This window comes from Anomalospiza imberbis, chromosome 21 (genome assembly GCF_031753505.1).
Source record: "Anomalospiza imberbis isolate Cuckoo-Finch-1a 21T00152 chromosome 21, ASM3175350v1, whole genome shotgun sequence".
NCBI lineage: Eukaryota > Metazoa > Chordata > Aves > Passeriformes > Viduidae > Anomalospiza > Anomalospiza imberbis.
The window spans coordinates 3712925-3733905 of record NC_089701.1 but is presented as its reverse complement, the minus strand read 5'-3'; the positions used below and the strand labels follow the sequence as shown (position 1 = coordinate 3733905).

The 20981-nt window shown below is 53.3% G+C and overlaps 1 protein-coding gene across 9 annotated transcripts in view; it reads left to right on the top strand.

Moving 5' to 3' along the window:
• Positions 1-18673, top strand: part of ADAMTSL2 (ADAMTS like 2) — a 28570-nt gene extending 9897 nt beyond the window's left edge. For 6 of the 9 annotated variants that reach the window (XM_068211121.1, XM_068211119.1, XM_068211125.1 and 3 more), the window contains 9 exons: positions 441-822; positions 5660-5763; positions 7616-7742; positions 10407-10620; positions 12789-12944; positions 14322-14492; positions 15040-15216; positions 16099-16243; positions 17895-18673. In XM_068211121.1, coding sequence (XP_068067222.1) covers positions 441-822; positions 5660-5763; positions 7616-7742; positions 10407-10620; positions 12789-12944; positions 14322-14492; positions 15040-15216; positions 16099-16243; positions 17895-18013 — 1595 coding nt within the window. In that variant the 3' untranslated portion in view covers positions 18014-18673. The remainder of the gene's footprint in view (positions 1-440; positions 823-5659; positions 5764-7615; positions 7743-10406; positions 10621-12788; positions 12945-14321; positions 14493-15039; positions 15217-16098; positions 16244-17894) is intronic. The other 3 variants (XM_068211122.1, XM_068211120.1, XM_068211123.1) reach the window with 2 other exon arrangements.
• Positions 18674-20981: the final 2308 nt, after the last annotated feature.

Below are 20981 nucleotides of genomic sequence, written 5' to 3'. Positions count from 1 at the left end.
GTGCACAAAACTCCCCATCACAACGTCTCCCATCACCTCCCACCCCTCCAAAGCCCCCAGCAACTCCTTCCCATTTGAGTCCCTTGGGCATCCCACCCCCAAAGTGCCTGGAGTGCCTTCCCAGCATGGCTGCATGGGCTGTGGGGCTAGGAAAGCACCTTCCTTTCACCTCTGCTATTGCTTCGGGCAGTGCTGGCGGGTGCTGATCTCCCCTCTGGCCACACCATAGCGGGATAAGGCCCCCCCCCCCCCCCCAGAGCTGCACACCCTCGAGAACCCCATGAGATTCCCCCTCCCCTGAACCCAACCCCTGCCTCTCGCCCCCCGTGTGGCTGCTCAGGCTCTGGCGCGTCCCCGCTGCTCTGGGCTGCTTCTCCCTCCCAGCCTCGATGCATTTTGTGGTTGTCACTGTGGTTTCCCCCCTGTTGGCTCCAATCTAGATTCAAACGTAACCAGGTCTACTTACCAGACAGACCATGACGACAGAGACGCCGAGCCCAGGCTCAGCTCCAGGGAGTTCCTTTTGGAGAACGCCATCACGGACAAGCTGCTGGACAAGACCTCGGACTCCAAGGAGCTGCTGCTCAACATGACCATGAACAGCATCTTCTCCCAGGGAGACCCGACCAACTCAGTGGGGTCACCCATTGACAGCCTCTACGTGGACTATGAGGACAGTGATGGCCTCGTGACCTACTCGGTCAACAGCACCTTCATGGAGCTGAGCAATGGCAAAGCCACCAACACCTCTGCAGAGACACCGTTCCCCAACGCCACCGTCACCATGAGCAGCCCTCAAGGGAACAGAACCCACAAAGCAAGGTAGGAGACGTGCCTTTAATTACAAAATCCAATTAATTGCTGTCCTCGACTCTTAATAGCCCTGTGCTCAATGCATGCTTTCCATCTCTTTGGAAGCAGGAGGTAAGTGGGGGTGGGGTGGTGGAAATGTTCTGTTGGGAGTTAATTTGGAAGGAAGGGCCAGAGGTTTGGGAGCAGGAAGTCACGAGAGCATTTAGGCAAGAGGAAATCTTGATGTTCCCCTTGGTGGGCATGCTGTAGTCCATGCTGATGTTTGTCATCTGGGGCCTTGCTCTCTGCTGTCCCAGCTTCTTATCAGAGCCATGGCCATGAAGAAGCCTCTTCCATTTGCCTTCTCTTGACATCCTGCTCCCATTCCCCAGCCCCTTCCTCCGAGTTCTGATGCAGCAGAAGTTGGTCCTGGCCCCTTTTCACCCACCCTGTTGAGTGCCACCCATGATCCTCCTCGCTTGGGATGGCAGGAATATGCTTCCAGCAGCTCCCAGGCATGGCCCTGCAGGAACAGCCTGGATTTGTTTCTCAGCAGCTGCAGAAGCAGCTCAGGGAGTCACAGCTTGATCAGGAATATCCAAACTCTGCAGTAGCAGCTCAGATTGATACTGGGACCATCACCTCAGGGCTCCTTTAGATGGCTGTCTTGAGTGGAAGAGGGGAGGTAAAGAAAGGCTTCATGTAGCTACAGCAGCAGGTTTTGCTCTGGGGAAGGGTGGAAGGAAGTCTTGGGGTAGGTGATGATCCCCAGGCCTGTATCTATCAGTTTTTGAGATGTCCCAGGGCTCTCTGGGGCGCAGCTTTGATTCTCAGCCCGGAACTCATTTCCAGTGTGGCCACATGGGGACTGAGATGGGGCCAGTGCTCACAGCAGCAACTAGCCCACCAATTAGCCCTCCTTCATGGTCAGCCACGCACGAGAGCACTCCCTGGGCAGCTTGAGCTGACACTGGGGCCTTGGGAGTATCCAGGTCCCAGAGCCAGGTGTGGATTTGGGTCCCACTGTGCATCCCCACGGCACCCCAGCCTCCTGTCAGCCTCCCCCTGGACCTGTAAAACACAGGATAAGATGATGAGCCTGAGGAGATGCAAAGCCCTGAGCTGATGCTCCCTCTGGTTAGAGTTAGCTGGATTTACCCACAACTTCCACTACGTTATGCTAAGGAGACTCATGCTAAAGAAAATGGCCATGCAGCCAAATGGATCAACAAGCTTCTTAATGATAAGAACATGAAAACGTAGCCAAGGGCTTGAATCTATCATCTCTCCTCGTGGCTTGGCTTGGGAGTGCTGCCTTCAGCTGCCAAAGCAAGCATTTCATCCTCTCTGACAGAGAGGGCAGAGCCCTCAGCTCCCCTTGCCCTGCCCTGGGGCAAGGAGGGGACTGCCCTGTCCCTTGGGGCTCCTCTGGGCCCCATCACACTCCCTTTGTCCCTCAGCTGCTGCTCTGTACCCCAAAACTCTACCCCAGCAGCTGTGAAATGGGGGCAGTGCTTTCCTACCTCCTGGGAGCACAGGGAGCTTTAGCCCTCAGAGCAGCTTGGCTTTTACAGGACAATCAGAGAACTCTGTGCCTCCAGTGCAGCTTTTTGGGCGCTAAAAAGCTCCTTGCACTGATCCTGGCTGCCCAGCTATTGATAACAGTGATTTGAACCCCTTCAGGAATGCCAGCCAGCACTGACATCTTTTTCCACCTGTTCTTCCCTTGGTTTTGTTCTGCTGTGTCCCCTCTTCTCCCCCCACTCTCTCTCTGGAACAAAATACAAACTTTTCAGATCAAAACACTGATATCCAGACTAGTTTTGCACCAGCCAAAAGGCTGAGAGAGGCCCAGGTCCTTTCTGGCTCCATCCTTTGTTGGTGGGGGGCTGAAAGACCAGTGCAGGCAGACTGGGGGCAGCTGGGGTGTCTCTTTGGAGACAAAAAGAAGAGGGAGGAAGAGAAGAAGGCAACAAAACAACTTGCACCTCATTTCCAGAGGATGGGATGGGATGGGATGGGATGGGATGGGATGGGATGGGATGGGATGGGATGGGATGGGATGTGTCAGCACAGCCTGGTTGTTCCTAGACCTTTATTGCTTCCCCAGATTTTAAATTTATTTCCTCAAGCACAGTTGCTGTTGTAACTCTGATCTCTAAGCTGGATCTCCAGGGTGGGAATGAGGGATGAAGCGCTCCAGCTCAACCCCTGAGGTCAGGATTAAGGCTCCTGCTGGCACCAGGGGGATTAAAGCCCATACTGCCAGCGGGGTTTGGTGTGCCATGGGCTGGAGCTCTGGGGACTGGATTTGTCCCACCAGGAGGGAGGGATCTGGAGGGGACAGCCAGAACTGTGCTGGAGGAAACGGGGATGGGACACAAGGAAAATCTCTTGTCCTGGAGTGAGGCGGAGTGAGGGATTCCCATCCTTGGGAAAGGGCAAGGCACTGTGGGCCCAGGCTCGTATAGGGGTCAGCCTAGTTCTGGGGGCAGGAGCTTGGACTTGAGACCCCCCATATCCTTCCCAAGATCAGTTTGGGATGGATTGTGGCTTTTTGTTCATTTTGATTCCCTGTCAGTGAACAAGCAAGGGAAGCTCAGCTCTCTGGAGTCTGTCCATGGAGGTGGAGGAGCTCATTTCTTACTGAACCACTGTAGTGTACATGGGGGCACCCAGGAGCACCTTGCACCACTGTGGGGTGTCCTGTTTCCTCTCTGGAAACAAATCCAGCTGGGATGGATGGACTGGTGGCTCTTGTGCTGCTTTTCCTCTCCTGGAGCAGCTAAAAACCTTTCTGGGGTGTGCTGGGACAGATCCAGGCCCCCTCTATGCCAGTGTGCAGCCAGGGCTGGGCCTGCAACAGGAGCCACGAGTTTGCCCCTTTGCTTAGAAACAAAAACAAAATAAAACACAGAAATGGGAGCCAGGGACTGTGGAAGTTGATCTGTGGTGTTTGTGGGCATTTGTCAGGGTTATTCCTCTACTGTGGGAACTGTTTTGGGAAAAGGGGCAGCCCAGAACTCAGTTAAGTGCTAATTTTTGGTGCTGTATCTTGCTTGAAAAGCTGATCAAAAGCTCGAGAAACAAATGCGTGACTTTATTATTTCGCTCATAATAAAGAGGAAAATTAAAAGAGAAAAAGCCCCCAGTTTTGTTGGACAATGGGCTGCTGTCTGCATTGAGAGGAGAACAAAGTGACAGTTTTGTCTTAGCTGGAAATGAGCTGTCCTGTGCCCAAATGTCTGATTCCTCTGGAAAGATCATGTCCCTGGGACCTTGTCATGCATAGAAGCTCTTTATTTAGGATCACATACACTAAAGGGACACTGTTGAAAGATTTACTGTCCTCAGATGAGGGATAAAGCTTATTTTGAAGATTTTCTCCTTTTAAAGGCAGAGGAGTCCTGGTCACAGGATAACTTGGTGTTTACTTTGGTGCCTCGGAGATCAAGGGATAGACTGGAGGATCTGGGTTATATTTCCAGGCAAAATAAAGTACAAAAAGCAGATGTTGACTATGTTTTAATGACAAGTGTCTTTTGTGGGCCCTCGCCTGGCTGGGTGGCAGCTGGTGGCACAGGGATCAGGAGCTGGTGTGGGTCCCCAGGCAGAGCTGCTGTGGCAGATAAAACACTATTTATAGTGAGCTGAGGTTGTTATTTTTCCACCAAAAAAAAAAAAAAAAATAGTCACATTCATTTCAGTTCCATTTCAAGTGCAGGAAGCGACCATTTGCCAAACTGACAGAGGCAAAATCAACAGGGAAAATGAGATTGTTGTTGTTTTTAATCCTTCTGGAGGCTCAGTGCTGGCGGTGGAAGGAGGGTGGGTCGGAAAGGAAACGGCTGGATTCTCAACAGTGTCCTTTTAAAGGTTGATTTGATAGGCTGGACCTCAACTTTTTCTTACAAACAACTAAATAAGGCAATTCCAGAGCTTCTGCTGCCTAGAAATCATACAAGCTGCATATCCTGCCAGGCCAGAGACAACTGGATGTGAGGATACAACCTTGTACACTATTCCAGTGTAGCTGTTTCAAGGGTTTGGACAAAGGTATGAGAACAGAACCGAAGCCTTTTGTTGTAAAGGTGCAGTATCCCTGAGGTGTTCCCCCCTCCCAGCACGGGGAGCAGCTGCAATTCCTGCTTGGATAAATGTTTTTGCTCACACCAGGCTGACTCTGTTACTCCTCTCCCCGTGGCATTTTGTGTTGGAGCTCAGCGTGGAGCTGAGAGATGCAAATTCCCCACTTGACATTCAGCAAAATAAATCAGACCAAAACCAGAGTGGCAAAATCAGTGGGCTTTGAGGGGCGAGCTCAGAAACTCCTGTGCTGGCTTTTGGAGATTGGAGCAGCCAAAATCTCTGCTGCACTGAGCAGCACGAGTGGGTTTGCCCAGCCCTGGAGACACAGGGGAGGAGATACTGCACCTTTAGTCACTGTGTGCCGAGGGCCAGGTGTATTTGAGCAGAAAATGCAAACTTTTGTTAAATTCTGAACTGTTTCTACTTGTGGGTATTTTTATCCCATTCTCTCTATTTCTAGACAGTGGAAGCTCTGCCTCTAACCGGGCTGGGGATTCTACTTGGGGCTCAGGACAGGTATGTTGTGAAACTAAAAAAAATTAAAAAATTGATTCAAACAAACAAACCTCCCAAAAAATCAGAACAACCAAACCCAACCAAAGCCAAACCAAGCACATCCCCTCCCAAACCCACACCCAACCGAACTGCAGCCAGATGTGTGTGTCTGTCGTGGGCTGTCACCGCTCGCCTTGTAAATGCCTTTTGTTTTTGTTTTGTTTTGTTTCTTTTCTTTTTTTTTTTCTTTTTTTTTTGTTTTGTTTTGTTTGCTTATCGCTAGAAACAGATTGAAGTTGTTAAGAAAGGGCCAAGGTGTGAGTGCTGCTGACATGTACAGGTGGAAGCTTTCCTCCCATGAACCCTGCAGCTCTACATGCACCACAGGTAGTTATAAGAAGCAGCCAAATTCTGCACAACCTGCTGAAATCACCTGGTGTGTGAGTCCATTTTATGTCTGTTAGGGATGGGAAGGAGCTGGTGATGTTTAGGGGATCTTGTGAGCTCTGCTTTAGCACGACCCCAGCTCTGCTGTGCCTGGGTGCAGAGGTGGGGAGAGGAGCTGGGGGCTGAGCATGCAAACCCCACCGAGCTCTCAGGTGTGTTGAGGACCAGGAGGTGGTGCCCAGTGTGTCCATCATCCCTCTAAACACCCTCCCTTTGGGAAGCTCTGAGCACTGCCTTCACTTCCCATCACTTTGTGTCCCCCCTGGGGCTCAGCGGGATCCCCAAACCTGTCCTGAGCCTCCTTTTTATCCCCCCTTCCTCACCTTTTTGACAGCTTCAAGGGGTTTGAAAAGCTCAGCTGCTTCCCTGCAGAGAGAAATTTTAAAGATTGTTCAGCTCTGGCAGGAAAGACAATAGCATTTGGCTTTTTGATTATGTTTTGTTTCTCCCACTCCTTCTACCCTGGAGCCTGAGCTCGGCTGCGAGGGTGTAAATCTGGAACAGTGACAGAGATGCCAGGGATATCGAAACTGAGACTCTATTATTCAGGCAGAAATTCCCTCTTTTTGCATTAATTCCTCCCTTTTGGCCCCCTGAAAAGCTTCAAGGCACCTGATCTCCTCCCTCACCCCTTGGTTAGGGGGTCCTGCTGATCCCGTGGGATGAATCAGGCGTGTGGGTTGTGCATTTGTCTGTGCTGCCCCTGAAATTATCCAGAGCCTGCAGTGCTTCTGGAATTAAAAAGAGGGAAAGGAGTGGGAGAGAGGAGCTTACAATCTCAGAGACATCTCTTAAGAGATCAAATGCAAGGATTTTACATTTTAAGCATTTGCTCTGGTCCAGCAGCCTCGTGCCTGCAGCAGGAGCTTTGTGAGCCATCCCTTTTCCCAGGATCCTGTCATCCATGTGTTCTGGGACATTTTTGACTTCTTTGATCCCCTCTGAACAAATTTCTCCCTTGGCTGGGCCAGCCTGGTGTGCCCTGGTTTGCAGCAAGCCGAGAGAGGTTTAACTCAAATTTCTCCTTCCTCGCTGCCTTTTCTCACTGACATATCGCAGAGAGGCAAGGCTGTGTCAAGAGCTGTAGATCTTTTTTTAGTTTCATGTAAACCATATGTTCCCCAGAGCTGCAATTCTTGTTACCTGTAGCCAGAGCAGCCTCCTGGTCCCCAGCCAGGTCCCAGAATGGACTTCCCAACATTTACTCTGGCACGGGAGGCTGTGGGGGAAAAGGTCTCGCTCTGACGGCACCGGCTGCCGCTGCCTTGGAGGGGGAGCAGGAGGGGCAGCACCTTCCTTGCCAGATCCCCAGGATCCCTGCCTTGGCCTGGAGTTCTGGACGCACCTGGGGAGCACCTGGTGCAAAGGGATGGGCAATGCACAGGGAGAGTGGGGGATGGAGCGGGTTGGGGACCGTTTGCTGTCGCCTCCACCCACCAGGCTGGCAGGGTGGGAGCTGCCGAGCAGACTCGTGGCCCTGAGTATTCCCTATAAAAATGTGTTAGTCATATATTGGTTTTGGTGGCAAGCCCTGGTAGGGGTGGCCATGCCCTCCTCTGAGCTGGCCACACTCAACCACACTGCTCAGATTGGTGGGGTGGCCACTGTGATATTCCCTCCCAGCAGCACCCATGCCACGGGACAGGAACCCCAGCTTCCTGCTTTCCACAGGGAGGAAGTTTCGAGAAATGCAGCTAAAACCAGAAAAACAACAACAACAACAACAAAAAAGAGTCAGGATGTGCAGCTCAGCAAGCACCCTGCTGTGTGTGTGTGTTCTCTCTGACCCCAGGAGTGATGTCCACATATGCCATGTGTGTTCGCTACGATGGGATCGAAGTGGACGATACCTACTGCGATGCCATGACCCGGCCCGAGCCCATCCATGAGTTCTGTGCTGGGAGAGAGTGCCAGCCAAGGTACTGCCTGCACAGGGCACTCCAGGAGTCTCTGTGCTTCCTCTGCCCTGGATGCCTTTTTGGGGGAGGGTTGGTGTGGATCTGGGGGGCAGCAGAGATGGCCCATAGCACCCCCATCCCTCCTCCCTTAATTCCATCTGGGAAGTAGCAAGAGTTTCCTCCTGAGTGCTTTAGCTCAAGCTGCCAGGTTAAAACTTCCATAAATCCTGGCAGAGTTGGCACCTGGGGCTCCCAGTAAGTCCAGCTTTGAGCAGTGCAGGATCATCCCACCCTGCCTGGCACATGGAAAACGTGTGAGTGAATTGGGTGGAGGGGCTGGCTTGCAAACTGTGCCACAAACCCAGCCCTGTGATCCCTCCAGCATCCCAAACCTCACTGAGGTTTGCTTGTGTTGGGGCAAGAGCTGGTGCAGAGAGGAGCTTGTGCTGGAAGTCCTTTGGAAAGTTTTCCTTCTGATGTGGCTCTTTTTCCAAGCAGTGACCACAGTCTGGAGCCAGGCTGTCCGGAGCCACACTGCGCAGCTCTGGACAACTCCAGTGCTGCTGTGGAGGCTGGGAGGTGTGCAGGGCACAGAGGGTTTGGGCAGGACAGACCCGTGTCTGGCAGAGGGAGAGGATTGTCCCACTCTGGACCGTGCTGGAGCAGCCTCTCCTCGAGTCCTGTGTGAAGTTTTGGGTGCCAGCATAGGAGAAAGGGACAAAGGCAGGATGTGAAGGTGGTGAAGGGTGTAGAGGGGCCCTACAAAGAGCAGCTGAGGTCACTTGGCTTGCTCAGCCTGGAGGAGACTGAGGAGAGGCTTCATTGCACACTACAAGTTCCTCACAAGGGGTCACAGAGGGGCAGCACTGATATCTTCTCTCCAGTGACCCATGCCAGGACCCACAGAATGGCTGGAGCTGCGTCAAGATTTAGTTTGGATATCAGGGAAAGGTTCTTCCTCCAGAGGGTGCTGGCACTGCCCAGGCTCCCCAGGGAATGGGCACAGCCCCGAGGCTGCCAGAGCTCCAGGAGTGTTGGGACAGTGCTCACAGGCACAGGGTAGGATTGTTGGGGGTCTGTGCAGGGGCAGGAGCTGCACTGGATGATCCCTGTGGGTCCCCTCCACCTCAAGGCATTCTACTCTATGGCTGTGATGGTGTCAGACTATGGGAGGAGGAAAAGGAGGAGTAAATCCAGGGATCCACACCCTGGAATGGTGAGAACAGGGTGAAGCAAGAGCCCAGTGGTGCCAGGGACCAGGGATGGCTCCTGGAGAGTACTCAGATGACTGTGAAGGAGGACAGGTAGGACATGGAGTAGAAGGATCTCCTGGAAACTCTCACGTTAGGGCTGAGAGCCAGGGCAGGCTGCAGCTGAGGCAAGAAAAATGTGGGGAGGTGAATGGTGCTGCTGCAGGGAACGCACCCAGCCTGAGGGCACCAGGGGGACTGGAATCTCTGTTGTCATTTTTTAAAACAAGCATTAGGGTACCTTTTGTGCTTAGATTCTCCTAAAGCTGTCCCTCCTTATGGCTGTGCTTCAGGGGCTTGCACTGTGAGGGAGAAGAGCTGCTCTGTGATTTACCCGTGACTTCAACTGGAGAGCACTGGGAGCTCATGGGGTAACCATGAGCTTCCTCCCGAGTGCTTTAGCTCAAGCTGCCAGGTTAAAACTTCCATAAATCCTGGCAGAGTTGGCACCTGGGGCTCCCAGCAAGTCCAGCTTTGAGCAGTGCAGGATCACTTGACAGCACTTGGGCAGACAGGAAGATACTTGGGCTGGCAAGACTTTTTGAAGAAAAAATGTTAATTTTGCATGATCTAGATGGGGAAGACCTTTGTTTCATTTCCCTCCTGAAGTTAGGTGACACCTCTAAATGACATCTCCAAATGTGTGACATCTCCCTACGTCTGCTTGTTGTGCCTGGAGTCCCAGATGGGGTGTGAGGCCTGGTGGCAGCCGGGGCTGGGGTTCTCCTGCTTGGAGAATGACAGCAGTGGGGACCTGGGGGTTGCCCACCTCCAGAGGAGCTGGGAATTCTGATCCATTCAGTTTTAAAACTCGTTCCTTAATTGCTATAATATTCCTGTACTGTAAAAAACTTGACCTTTTATGTTATTTCCCTTGGATTGCAAGCTTGGATTGCTGCTCCTCTCTTGTCAGGGCAGGGGTGGCAGGGGACAGTAAAGGACAGGCGGTGCTTGGAGCAGATCCCAGCTCTTCCAGCCTGTCACTTGTGCTTAGCAGAGTCAGACTGATGGTGGGACATGAACGTGTGTCCCACCGGGGCTCGGGCAGCTCTGTGTGACATTGCTGCTGGCATCTGCAGGGTGATGGATGGCGTGTCCTCTCCGTTCTTCAGCTGAGCAGGCAAAAAGGAGAGGTCAAACACGGGCAAAAAGCCTGACGGAGAAATGTGCTGGCAGAGCCTGCGGTGACAAACGCTCACTTGTCACCGAGGACACTGGGCCAGGCCCTGCCGTGCCACCCTTCCTCCTGACAAGCTGGCTTCAGCTTCAGGCACGAGCTGGGGGCTGCGGGGTGAGCCCAACATATGCTGATGCTTCCCATCCCTCGGGAGAAGCTCTCAGGAGCCGGCAGCCTGGCTGCAGCTCGCTCCTCCCTGCAGCCAGGGTTTTCCCGTGGGCTGCTCCACGGGGGTGACGGGCTCTGCTCCCCGCCCAGGTGGGAGACGAGCAGCTGGAGCGAGTGCTCGCGGACCTGCGGGGAGGGTTACCAGTTCCGCATCGTGCGCTGCTGGAAGATGATCTCGCCGGGCTTCGACAGCTCCGTGTACAGCGACCTGTGCGAGTCCGCCGACATCGCCCGGCCCGACGAGCGCAAGGTCTGCAAGAACCCGGCCTGCGGGCCCCAGTGGGAGATGTCCGAGTGGTCCGAGGTGAGTCCTGCTGGCCGGGTCAGCACCTGAGCCCGGGCTTCTCTCCCTTTTCCAGTTTATCCTGGTGCCTTGTGATGCCTTGTGGTTCCTGATGATTTTTTAGGTCACATGGTGACAGGTCACCAGGTCACCAGCTGTCCGTGGGTCACCATGTGACCTAAAAAAGAGGCTAGAAGGAGTTAAAGAATAAAGTAGGGATTTATTAGGAGGCCTCACTGGATCCACCTTGGGCAGCAAAAGAGCCCAGCCAGGGCTGCACCCAAGATGAATCAAAATGGTCACAAAATGCACGACCGCTCACTTTTGTAAGTTTTGGTCCATTTGCATGTTGGAGCTAATTGTCCAGTTACAGCTTTAGGTTATGAAGTCCAATCCTGCTTGTTTTTCTCTCTTCAGCCCATGTTGTTTATGCTCTTGGGCCTGAGATTTGGATCATTCGGTCATTGGATCATTTGGATCATTTGGTCATCATTTGGTCCCCAGCTAGAGAAGGAATTGTTTTGTCTCCCTGCTCTGTGAAGAGAGCTCACCATCCCCTAATAGGAAGCTCAGAAGTACACACTAAAGCAGCACAGAATCTGAAAAATATAAAAGCTAAAACCTGAGGCATCAATCCTCATCCATAACCTCATCCATAACCTCATCCACAGCCATTGGCCACTGAGGATCTGCTGGTTGCAGTAATGCATGTGGATCACTGAACATCAATATTTTTCCCTCTAAAATGAAGCCCTGGGTCCCATTTAGGATGGGAGGCCACTGCCATTGGTCACTCACAGGTAGGGCAGGAGCCCATGGCTCAGATCTCCCCATCAGTATTTCCTTGGCAACCTCTTCAAACCCAACATGCCGGGAAGGTGATCCCGACTCACGCATGAATTACATCCCTGTAAATGTCCCTTCCTCACCTCCAGTTCCTCTGCACCCCACGCAGAATGAAACCTTTCCCTAGCTGTGCCTTAAACCAGTCCCCAAAGCCACTGGGAAATGGTTTGGGGAGGGTTCCAGCTCATTGGTTTCCTTGGGAAAACCTGTGGAGAGGGTTTGTGCCCCTCAATCCCTTTCCAAGCACGGACAGTGCTCCAGCACATCCCTGACAAACACAAACTCATGGAAACAACCACACCAGTGCTGCTTCCTTGGGGTGCCTCTTCCCAAATGAAGCACAGACCTCATCTAAGCAGGAGCAGATGAGCTCTGAGCTGAGCTATCTGTGGGTGCCAACCTGCCCCATGGTTTGCATCACAAGGAATATGACTCTTCCTCCTGGGAAGCTCCCAAAAACTCCTCTTAGTCATAATTTAAACGTCTCCATTCCCCTGCAAGCTGGTGTGCATCATTTCCCTGGAGCTGACAGAGGGGCTGGTGCATTCCCTGGTGGTGCAGAATGTTTTGACTTTCCCAGCTGGTAGAGAGGAGCTCCCTGAGCACGTGCTGGAGCGTTATTTTGTCCGGCGTAGCAAACCAGAGTGGTTTATTTTACAGAAATGTGTATTCTCCTCCAGCATTTGTCAGGGACAGATTGCTTGAGACAGTGTTGGAGTAGATTGTTCTTAGCCAGCAGCAAAGCTAATCTCCTTTGGATCCCATCAGAGGTGGGGTGCCAAGTTGGCTGGGGAAATAGGCATTAAAAAAAGCACATTTCAGGGCTCTGAGGATTAACATCTCGGCACGGTGCGTCTGGGCCCTGTGCTGTTGACACTTTTCCCTGCTTTACGTTATGCATGGAGCAAATGTAATGTGTATGTGAGACTGTAGTAACTCACATCCAGTTCTAAATAATGTCACTGGGCTGCACGGTGCCAAATTTATCCGCAGCATAAAAATCTCAGTTGTGCAGTCACGGGGGGAAAACATTCTCCGAAGAGGTGGAAAGGAGCTGGCTGTTCCTAGGAAGGAGGCAAGGGAGATCTCACCCTGTCTCCAAGTGACAGCTAAAACTGCTCAGCTCTGAGCAGGCATTCCTGGAGCCTTTCCCCCGCTCTGGCATCACCTGTTGGAGAGCACAGCACCTGGGCAGGACGCAGCTGAAGCTGTCGAGGGGGTTTGGGGAAGTCATTTGTGCATTTTCAGTGGGTGCCTTTAAACTTTTATGTTCAAATATGGGGGCGGGAGGGAAAATCCCAACGCCGGGAGCCCCGGCTCATGTCGCTGTCCCCTCCCGGCAGTGCCCGGCTCGCTGCGGTGAGCGGAGCGTGGTCACCAGGGACATCCGCTGCTCGGAGGAGGAGAAGCTCTGCGATGCCAGCGCCCGGCCCCTGGCCGAGAAGAACTGCACGGGGCCACCGTGTGACCGGCAGTGGACAGTGTCCGACTGGGGACCGGTGAGACCCCGCCGTGGCTACCTGCGTGGCCATCGTGCCCCACCACAGGCTGGCTTGTCCCTGGCGCTGGGGGTGTTGGGCTTGGGCTCATCGTGTCTGGCGGGTCCCAGCTCCAACAAACCTGCAGGCAGCCTGTGCTGGGAGCTGACCTCAAGTAATTCCACTGCTTTGGCTCTCTCGGGTCGCCTCTGGCAGCACTGTCACCCTGAGCCACCCTGGCTCGGGCTCTGGGGATGATCCAGCATCCCAGTGGACCTCAAGTAATTCCACTGCTTTGGCTCTCTTGGGTCGCCTCTGGCAGGACTGTCACCCTGAGCCACCCTGGCTCGGGCTCTGGGGGTGATCCAGCATCCCAGTGGTTCCTGTTGCTTCCCCCTGGGCTCCTGCCTTGTGGGGGATGTGGTACAGCAGGGGTTAAACCCTGAGAGACGTGGCTGAGGGCCTTAGTGGGTGTCAAAATCCTCTTGTCTGTCTGCTGCACAGCATTCCTTGGCAATGCTGATGCTCCATGCCCAGAAATTGAACCTTTTAACATTTTCCCCTTTTTTTAAAATTTTCTGTTTCCCCCCTTCTCTTTTCCCTTTCTTCCCTTTACTTTTCTCTTTTCTCCTTTCCACCCTTTCACTATTTTTCTTTCCTCCTTATTTTCTATTCTCTCTTGCTCTTTTTTTTTTTCCTCCCCCCCAGCTTTTATCCTTCCTGCACAATTCTGCTCCAGAGACCCCCTCCATCCCAAGCTATTTTTACCCAGGTTTTGATACATCCACATCAGCTAAAAATAAGTAGTTTCCATGGCAGCAGCAGTGCTAGGAAACACCGAGAATCTCTACAAGAGCAACCACGGAAGCACGGGGAGCACTGGCAGCTCTGGGCACTGGGGGCTGAATTTTTTGGACTTCCTTGGTCCCCCTTGCCTTGGCCTCTTTGGGAGCCACTCTGGGGTTCTCTGCTCGTGGTGCTTCCCCTTTTGCCCGCCCTGAGAGATGCTGGGTGTTGGGGCTGTGGCCCTGGCACAGGTTGCCCAGAGAAATTGTAATTGTCCCATCCCTGGAAGTGTCCAAGGATAGGTTGGACAGGGTTTGCAAAAACCTGGGATAGCAGAAGGTGTCCCTGCCCATGCAGGGGGCTGGAACGAGACGATTTTTAAGGTGCATCCCAACCCAAACCAGTCTGGGATTCCGTGATGACGGAATCTGTTGGCTGCAGGAAGGATCCGCTGAGCATCCCTGTGGCTGTTTAGAGCCGAGCCCCAAAAACCCCTCTGAAACGTGGGGGAGGCGGGTGTGGGGAGGCAGTTGGGCCCTGCGGGGGCTCTGGCCCTGCCGTGGGATGGGGCAGGGACGGATCCCTGGCGCTGAGTGCCCGCTGTGGTTGCAGTGCAGCGGCGGCTGCGGGCAGGGCAGGATGATCCGGCACGTGTACTGCAAAACCAGCGACGGGCGCGTGGTGCCCGAGTCCCAGTGCAACCTGGACACCAAGCCCCTGGCCATCCACCCCTGCGGGGACAAGAACTGCCCCTCGCACTGGCTGGCACAGGACTGGGAGCGGGTAAGTGCAGCTCCTGTGCTTCGGGGTGCCCTAGAGGGGTCGGGATGGGGTGGCAGCTCTCAGGTGGCTCCAGTGCTTCGGGGTGCCCTAGAGGGGTCGGGATGGGGTGGCAGCTCTCAGGTGGCTCCTGTACTTTGGGGTGCCCTAGAGGGGTCGGGATGGGGTGGCAGCTCTCAGGTGGCTCCTGTGCTTTGGGGTGCCCTCAGAGGGCTCAGGATGGGGTGGCAGCTCTCAGGTGGCTCCTGTGCTTTGGGGTGCCCTAGAGGGGCCGGGATGGGGTGGCAGCTCTCAGGTGGCTCCTGTGCTTTGGGGTGCCCTAGAGGGGCCGGGATGGGGTGGCAGCTCTCAGGTGGCTCCTGTGCTTTGGGGTGCCCTCAGAGGGCTCAGGATGGGGTGGCAGCTCTCAGGTGGCTCCTGTGCTTTGGGGTGCCCTCAAAGGGCTCAGGATGGGGTGGCAGCTCTCAGGTGGCTCCTGTGCTTTGGGGTGCCCTCAGAGGGCTCAGGATGGGGTGGCAGCTCTCAGGTGGCCCTGCTCATGACCCCACAGTGCAACACGACGTGTGGCCGGGGCGTGAAGAAGAGGATCGTGCTCTGCCTGGAGATTGTCAATGGCAAGATCAAGACCCGCAGCCCTGCTGACTGTGACGTGGCCAAGAAGCCCGTGGAGGAGAGCACGTGTTTCGAGAGGCCCTGCTTCAAGTGGTACACGACCCCCTGGTCCGAGGTGAGCAGGGAGGGGTCCCAGGGCTGTGCTGCCCCATCCCTTTGCCCCAAGGGTCACTCTGCCTGCAGAACCCCCAGGAGATGGGCGAGTCCCTGCAGGACGTGGTCACCCCCTGGGTGTTTTTGCTGCACTGGCAGCCTGCCCTGCCCTGACAGCCTGCACCTGGGCTGCCTGTGCTCAGGGAGACAGGATTGAGAGGGGCTGTTTGGGGCCGGCTGTAGCTTTACTTTTTTTTCTTTATTTTTTCCCCGGTGCCTGGGAGTGTGGCTGGGGGTGTGGATGGAGCCCACAGGGTGGCTGCCCCTGGGATACAGAATTTGGGGATGCTCCATCACCCTGCACAACCCAAAAGGCAGCCAGGGTTCAGTGGACAAGGGTCCAAGCTGTGGGCTTCCTGCAAGCCCTCCTGGATGCTCCAGGAGCCTCATTCTTAGTCTTGCAAATCCTAGAATTAGCCAAAGCAGCCCTGCTGTAATCCCAGCTCCAAAGGGCAGCAGGCAGTGAGTGCTGGGCCCAGCAGTGGCTCCACAAGCCCCCCATGGATGCACAGAGACCCCACAACCCCACTCCAGCTGCTCTGGGGGTTCCATGGCCACCCATGTCCTACAGAGCATCACCTGGACAGGGCCAGCTCGTTTGTGGTCCCTTGTGAAGGGCAGCAGGAGGAGGGAGGATGTCAGTGCCAGGGGATGGGACCACATCCACCTACCCCTGGGCAGAAGCTGATGGTGCCGGCAGCAATGACAGAGCGAGGGGACAGCGGTGTGGCACTGAGATGTGACATTCTCCTCCTGCCCTAACATCTCCAGTGAGCAGGTTCTGGCTCAGAAGAGTCCCCCAGGATGGCAGGGTCTTGCCTCACCCCCTCTCTCTGTCCCCCAGTGCACAAAAACCTGCGGGATCGGCGTGAGGATGCGGGATGTGAAGTGCTACCAGGGCAAGGACATCGTGCGGGGCTGTGACCCCCTGGTGAAGCCGGTGGGCAAACAGACCTGTGACCTGCAGCCCTGCCCCACAGAACCCCCAGGTGAGCCCCACAGCCTTGATTTTCCATGGATCCCTCCAGCAGCACCGCCGGCATCTTACCTTCCCCTGCCCCATTTGGATAATCATCCCAGGGAGGATGCCAGGGGCAGCTCTCCCTCTGTGCCCGAGTAATGGGGGGCTGTGCACAGGCTGTTTCTGGAGATAAATTAAAAGGAGAACTCAGAAGAATCATGCTCTGACCCGAAGATAAAAGGGGCCTTTGGAGAGCTGATTTGGGTGCTGCTTTTGTAAGATTCCAGCTAGAGCTGAGGAAGTTCTGTCTGTGCCATTATTTTAATGATTTTTGCTCTTCGGGTGTCCTGTGGGGTTTTAACTATCTCGTTATCTGACTTGTCTGCTGGCTCAGAGTCCCTGTGATCTTCAGCAAACACACAGTTCTAATCCTTTAATAGGATTTGGGAATAAGGACAGTGTGGGAGAAAATGGGTGGCAGATTTGGGGCCAGCTCCTGGCTCAGCTCTGGGTGCTCTCAGCTGCCCATTCCTTTGGGATCCATGGAGCTTGGGAGTTGCCTCATGGCCACCTTGCCCTGGGAGCAACCTGGTTTCATGCATCCTATGGATTTTAAGAAAAAAAAAATTAAAAGTATAAATCCTATGGGTTTCAAGCAAAATATTGCACTGAAAGGTGTTGGGAGAGTGCTGAAGCAGCCTCTGGCTCAGCTCTTTCTCCAGCATCTCACTTGCCTCTAACTCTGGATGTGACACTGCTGGATTCCCACTCCCTTGCTCAAATAGCCTCTTTGGGATAGAAATTGTGAATCCCTACCAGGGGAAGCCCTTGACCAGGGGACAACTCAGGGCCTTGGTGGCTCCAGCAGTCCCTGGGCAGCTCTGTTTTACAGCAAAGGCATTGAGCTTCAGGGCTGGGACCAAGTGAGGCTCCCCAAGCCTGGCCAGGTGTGAAGGATCACCCTGCTCATGCCTTTGCCCAGGCTGACAATGACATTTCTGGAGAAGCTCCATGGTGTTTTCCAGGGGATGGCAGGGAGGTGGCAGCCACAGCTGGGCTGATGTCGTTGCTCATCCCATGGTGTTTAGAGCTGTGCAGGGTGGAAAATGACCTCATGAGCTCACGATTGTTTATTTTCTTTTCCTTTTCCATGCCATGCATTGAGACATGGTACCCTGGGAGACAGGGTACCTGCCTGCTCACACCTGCCAGCAGCTACGAGACAGTGGCACTAAATCTGGCACAAACAAAGCCGCAGCAACATTTTAGGTCAGGCTGGGAACAGCAGGAGAGACATAAATTAAGGCAGAAATCCTAGCCTGACCACCTACTCTCCAAGTGCTTTAACAAAGCTGGCTCCCAGCTCGTGCTATCAGGTTAAACCAAAAACCAGCCACCCCAGCCCCAAATCACTTCAGCACCCGAGGAAAAGCAACTGGATCTGTCAGGGATTTAACCTGCTTCCAAAGAAAACAAACCTGTGCCAAAAATTAAGTATTTTAAAAATTAAGTATAAAAAAATTTTAAAATTAAATGCTTAATTTACTTACTTACTTAATTTAATACTTAAAAAAATTAAGTATTAAAAAAAAAATTAAATTTTTTTAAAATTAAGTATATACCACAAATGAAGTATTTTCAGGCACCTGCTGAAGTGTGAGTGTTTTCTCTCCCCGCAGACGACAGCTGCCAGGACCAGGCAGGAACCAACTGTGCCTTAGCCATCAAGGTGAACCTGTGCAGCCACTGGTACTACAGCAAAGCCTGCTGCCGCTCCTGTCGCGCGCCCCACTCCTAGGGCAGGGCTGCCCGAGCCAGGGCTCCACCTTCCACCTGCCCACACACCCCCCACACTGCTGACAAGGATGCTTTTGGCCTGGTTTTCGTGTCCCCACCGAAGCAGAACTCCTCTCCTGGCGCTGCTGGACGTTGGGAGCCCCCCGGGGTCAGAGCTGTACATAAATCGTGTATATTTGATTCCCCCACCCCACAAAACTCCAGCTACACCCAAGGTCTTGTCCTTTTTTCTTCCCTCGGTGCAAGGTTGGGGTTGGCGAGGGGAAGGTGTGAACCCTGGGAAGTGCAAGTTTCCCTTCACAAAATGGGGTTTGGTGCCTCTCTCCTGATTTCTCCCGAGACCTGCTGGCTCTCGTTAGCTGAACTAACGTGGTGGGAAGCTGATCCTCCTTTGTTAAATGAACTCGAGCCCTTTTTTGTAATATGTAGGTGTATACTTTTTCAGAGAATTTTATCTTATAATCAAATGTTAGTTTCATAGTCCTTACAAACCCCCCTCCCCGATGCTGACATATTGTATATAATATGGAAACATAACTGCACTTTATATCACAAAAAAGACGTGCTCTTTTTTAATATATTTGTTTACAGACAGTGAACTTTATCCATATAATCATTAATTTGTACTCATATGTATATTTTAATAAAGTTGTCATATTTATGGTGGTATTTTGTTTTATTTTCCAGTTTGTAGTGGAGTGCTGGGAACACTGGAATTGGGGATTTGCTGGTGCCCAGGGGAGGCAGAGCAGCTTTAAATCAGGAGAATCACAGCTACTTGGACAGTGATGCAAGGAAAAGTCTCAACAGTGGGGGAATTTTGGGGCTTTTGGGGGCCCTTTGGGGTTCTGTAGCTTTAGAAGCTGCAGCCCTGAAGCTCCTCAGGGGCTTGGGAGCAAAGAGATTTCACATGGTGCCAGTAAGAAAAGCTCCCAAGGGGTTATTGCTCTGTGTTTTTACTGGTGTGACCCCCAGACACTGAGCCAAAGGCTCTTTAGCATCCCCAAACTTCTGTGTGCACCCCACACAGGGAGCTCCTGATGGCTTTGCAAACATCACCCCAAATCTGCAGATGCAGGGGCAAAAAAAAAAAAATTGGAAACAACAAAGAACAAACCTCAAAACCCATGTCAAAGTAATTTATTTCTTTTTATTTTTTTCTTTTTTGACTTTTTCCCTCCCCAAATCTGAGATTCCCAAAGTCCTGTACAACAGATCGCCAGGTGAGGGTTAGTGAAAGCCAACCATTTGCTGAATTTCCAAGCTACAAGGGAAAGGAACAAGGAAAAAAAGGAGGAAAGGAAGGCTGGTAGGAGAAATCACGAAAAACGGGAAGAGAAGGGCTCAAGGCATGGGAACAAACCCTAGTGAGAACTGTACATGGGGGCATGGTCTGAGTGGCTGCATCCCTCTGGGATGTGCTGGACCACAGGGACCGAGCCCGGAATATTAAACACGTACCAAACCCACCCCAGCCCTCCCCACCGCAAACAGAGCCCCCACCCCCCCAAGAAAGTCGAAGATACTCATTTGCAAAGACTGACTTGTACTTCAAAAGTTTTCCTGTGGAATTAAAAGCCCTCGTGGTTCAAAGTAAAATACCCAGCCGGGCTGCAAACAGTGTCCGTGAGCCCGGGGGCTGCAGCCACGGCTGCTTCTTCCCAGAGCATCCTTAAAAAGGAAATTCCCCCTGGAGCACAGCCCTGAGGCCATCTGAGTCTCTGTGCAGCCAGTCCATCCTCAGCAGCCATCCCCAGGTGATGCTTTTAACCTGAATAATGCCCAGCCCAGGAGAAACAGGGTGTTCTGTCACATGGAGCGTGCTGAGGTCGGAGGGGAGGGATGGAGACAGCCAGGAGAAACCAGAGCTGGAGGCCCCTCGGTGCTGCAATTCCTCCCCTAAATCTCTGAGTAACCCCAAGGGCTCCTTTGCAGCACATCTGGTGCAGAGGGACACGCTCAGGGACCAGCTCTGTGCCTGCTGCTCCCCCAGGGCTGTCCCTGCTGGATCCAGCGTGGGACAGAGCTGGTGCCACAGCCAGGCTGCCCGGCCATGGGAAATGGCTCAATGGAAAACGCAAATCAGAGGTTTTGACTAAATTTAAAAGTCTTTTGACACTGTCCTGGATGGGGGGGAAAGTGTCCTTTCTCTTTTAATTTTGTTTAAAAAACCTCTCCCAAACAAATAAATGTGTGTAAAAATGGGCATGCAAGGGGTGGGCACACACACGGCGACCCCTGTGCCACGGAGCCCTCAGTCAGAAGTTGTGGCTGGCACTACTTGGAGCAGGGATGTTGCTTATCCAGAGGAATATTCCTCCATCCCAAGGTGTGCTGTGTGTTATTTCCATCGCCAAGTAATGCAGAGGTTGTACATCCCCAGCCCAGCTCCTTCAGGGGGTCCATGAGGCCACTGTGGGGGGCTCCAGTGACAGGCCCAGCCACCATCCTAACCCTGAGGGGATTGTGCCTGGCACCTGGGCATTAATGCCCGGCTGGAGGAGTGGGATGGGCTGGGAACGGCGCAGGGCTGTGCACACTCGCACCACAGACACCCCCATGGCTGCAGCAGGCAGCAGCACGGCACGGGCTGGCAGAAGGGTGGGCAGTGACAGCCTTGCTTTGCTCGAGGACACTTTGGGGTGGGTGAGTGCATCCTGGGGCCCCCAGGTCACGCCAGCAGCTGCTGCTGACCTGCAGCACGAGCCGTTTTCAGCCACCCATGAGCCCCATCATTCCCTCATCACCCCCCGGCCCAATGGTGAGGAGGGGCAGCTCCTCTGTAGAAAAAGATGCTCAATATCAAAATCCTCTTTATAAAAGAAAAAAGCAAGCAACGCAGCGCTGGGAAACCTCCCGTTCCTGCTGCACCCCCACACTCCTCACTCGGGGTTGCTCTGCTCCCCCTTTACACCACCAGCCCGCAGAAATACATTCACTTCATTTTTTGTTGTTGTTGTTGTTTTTTT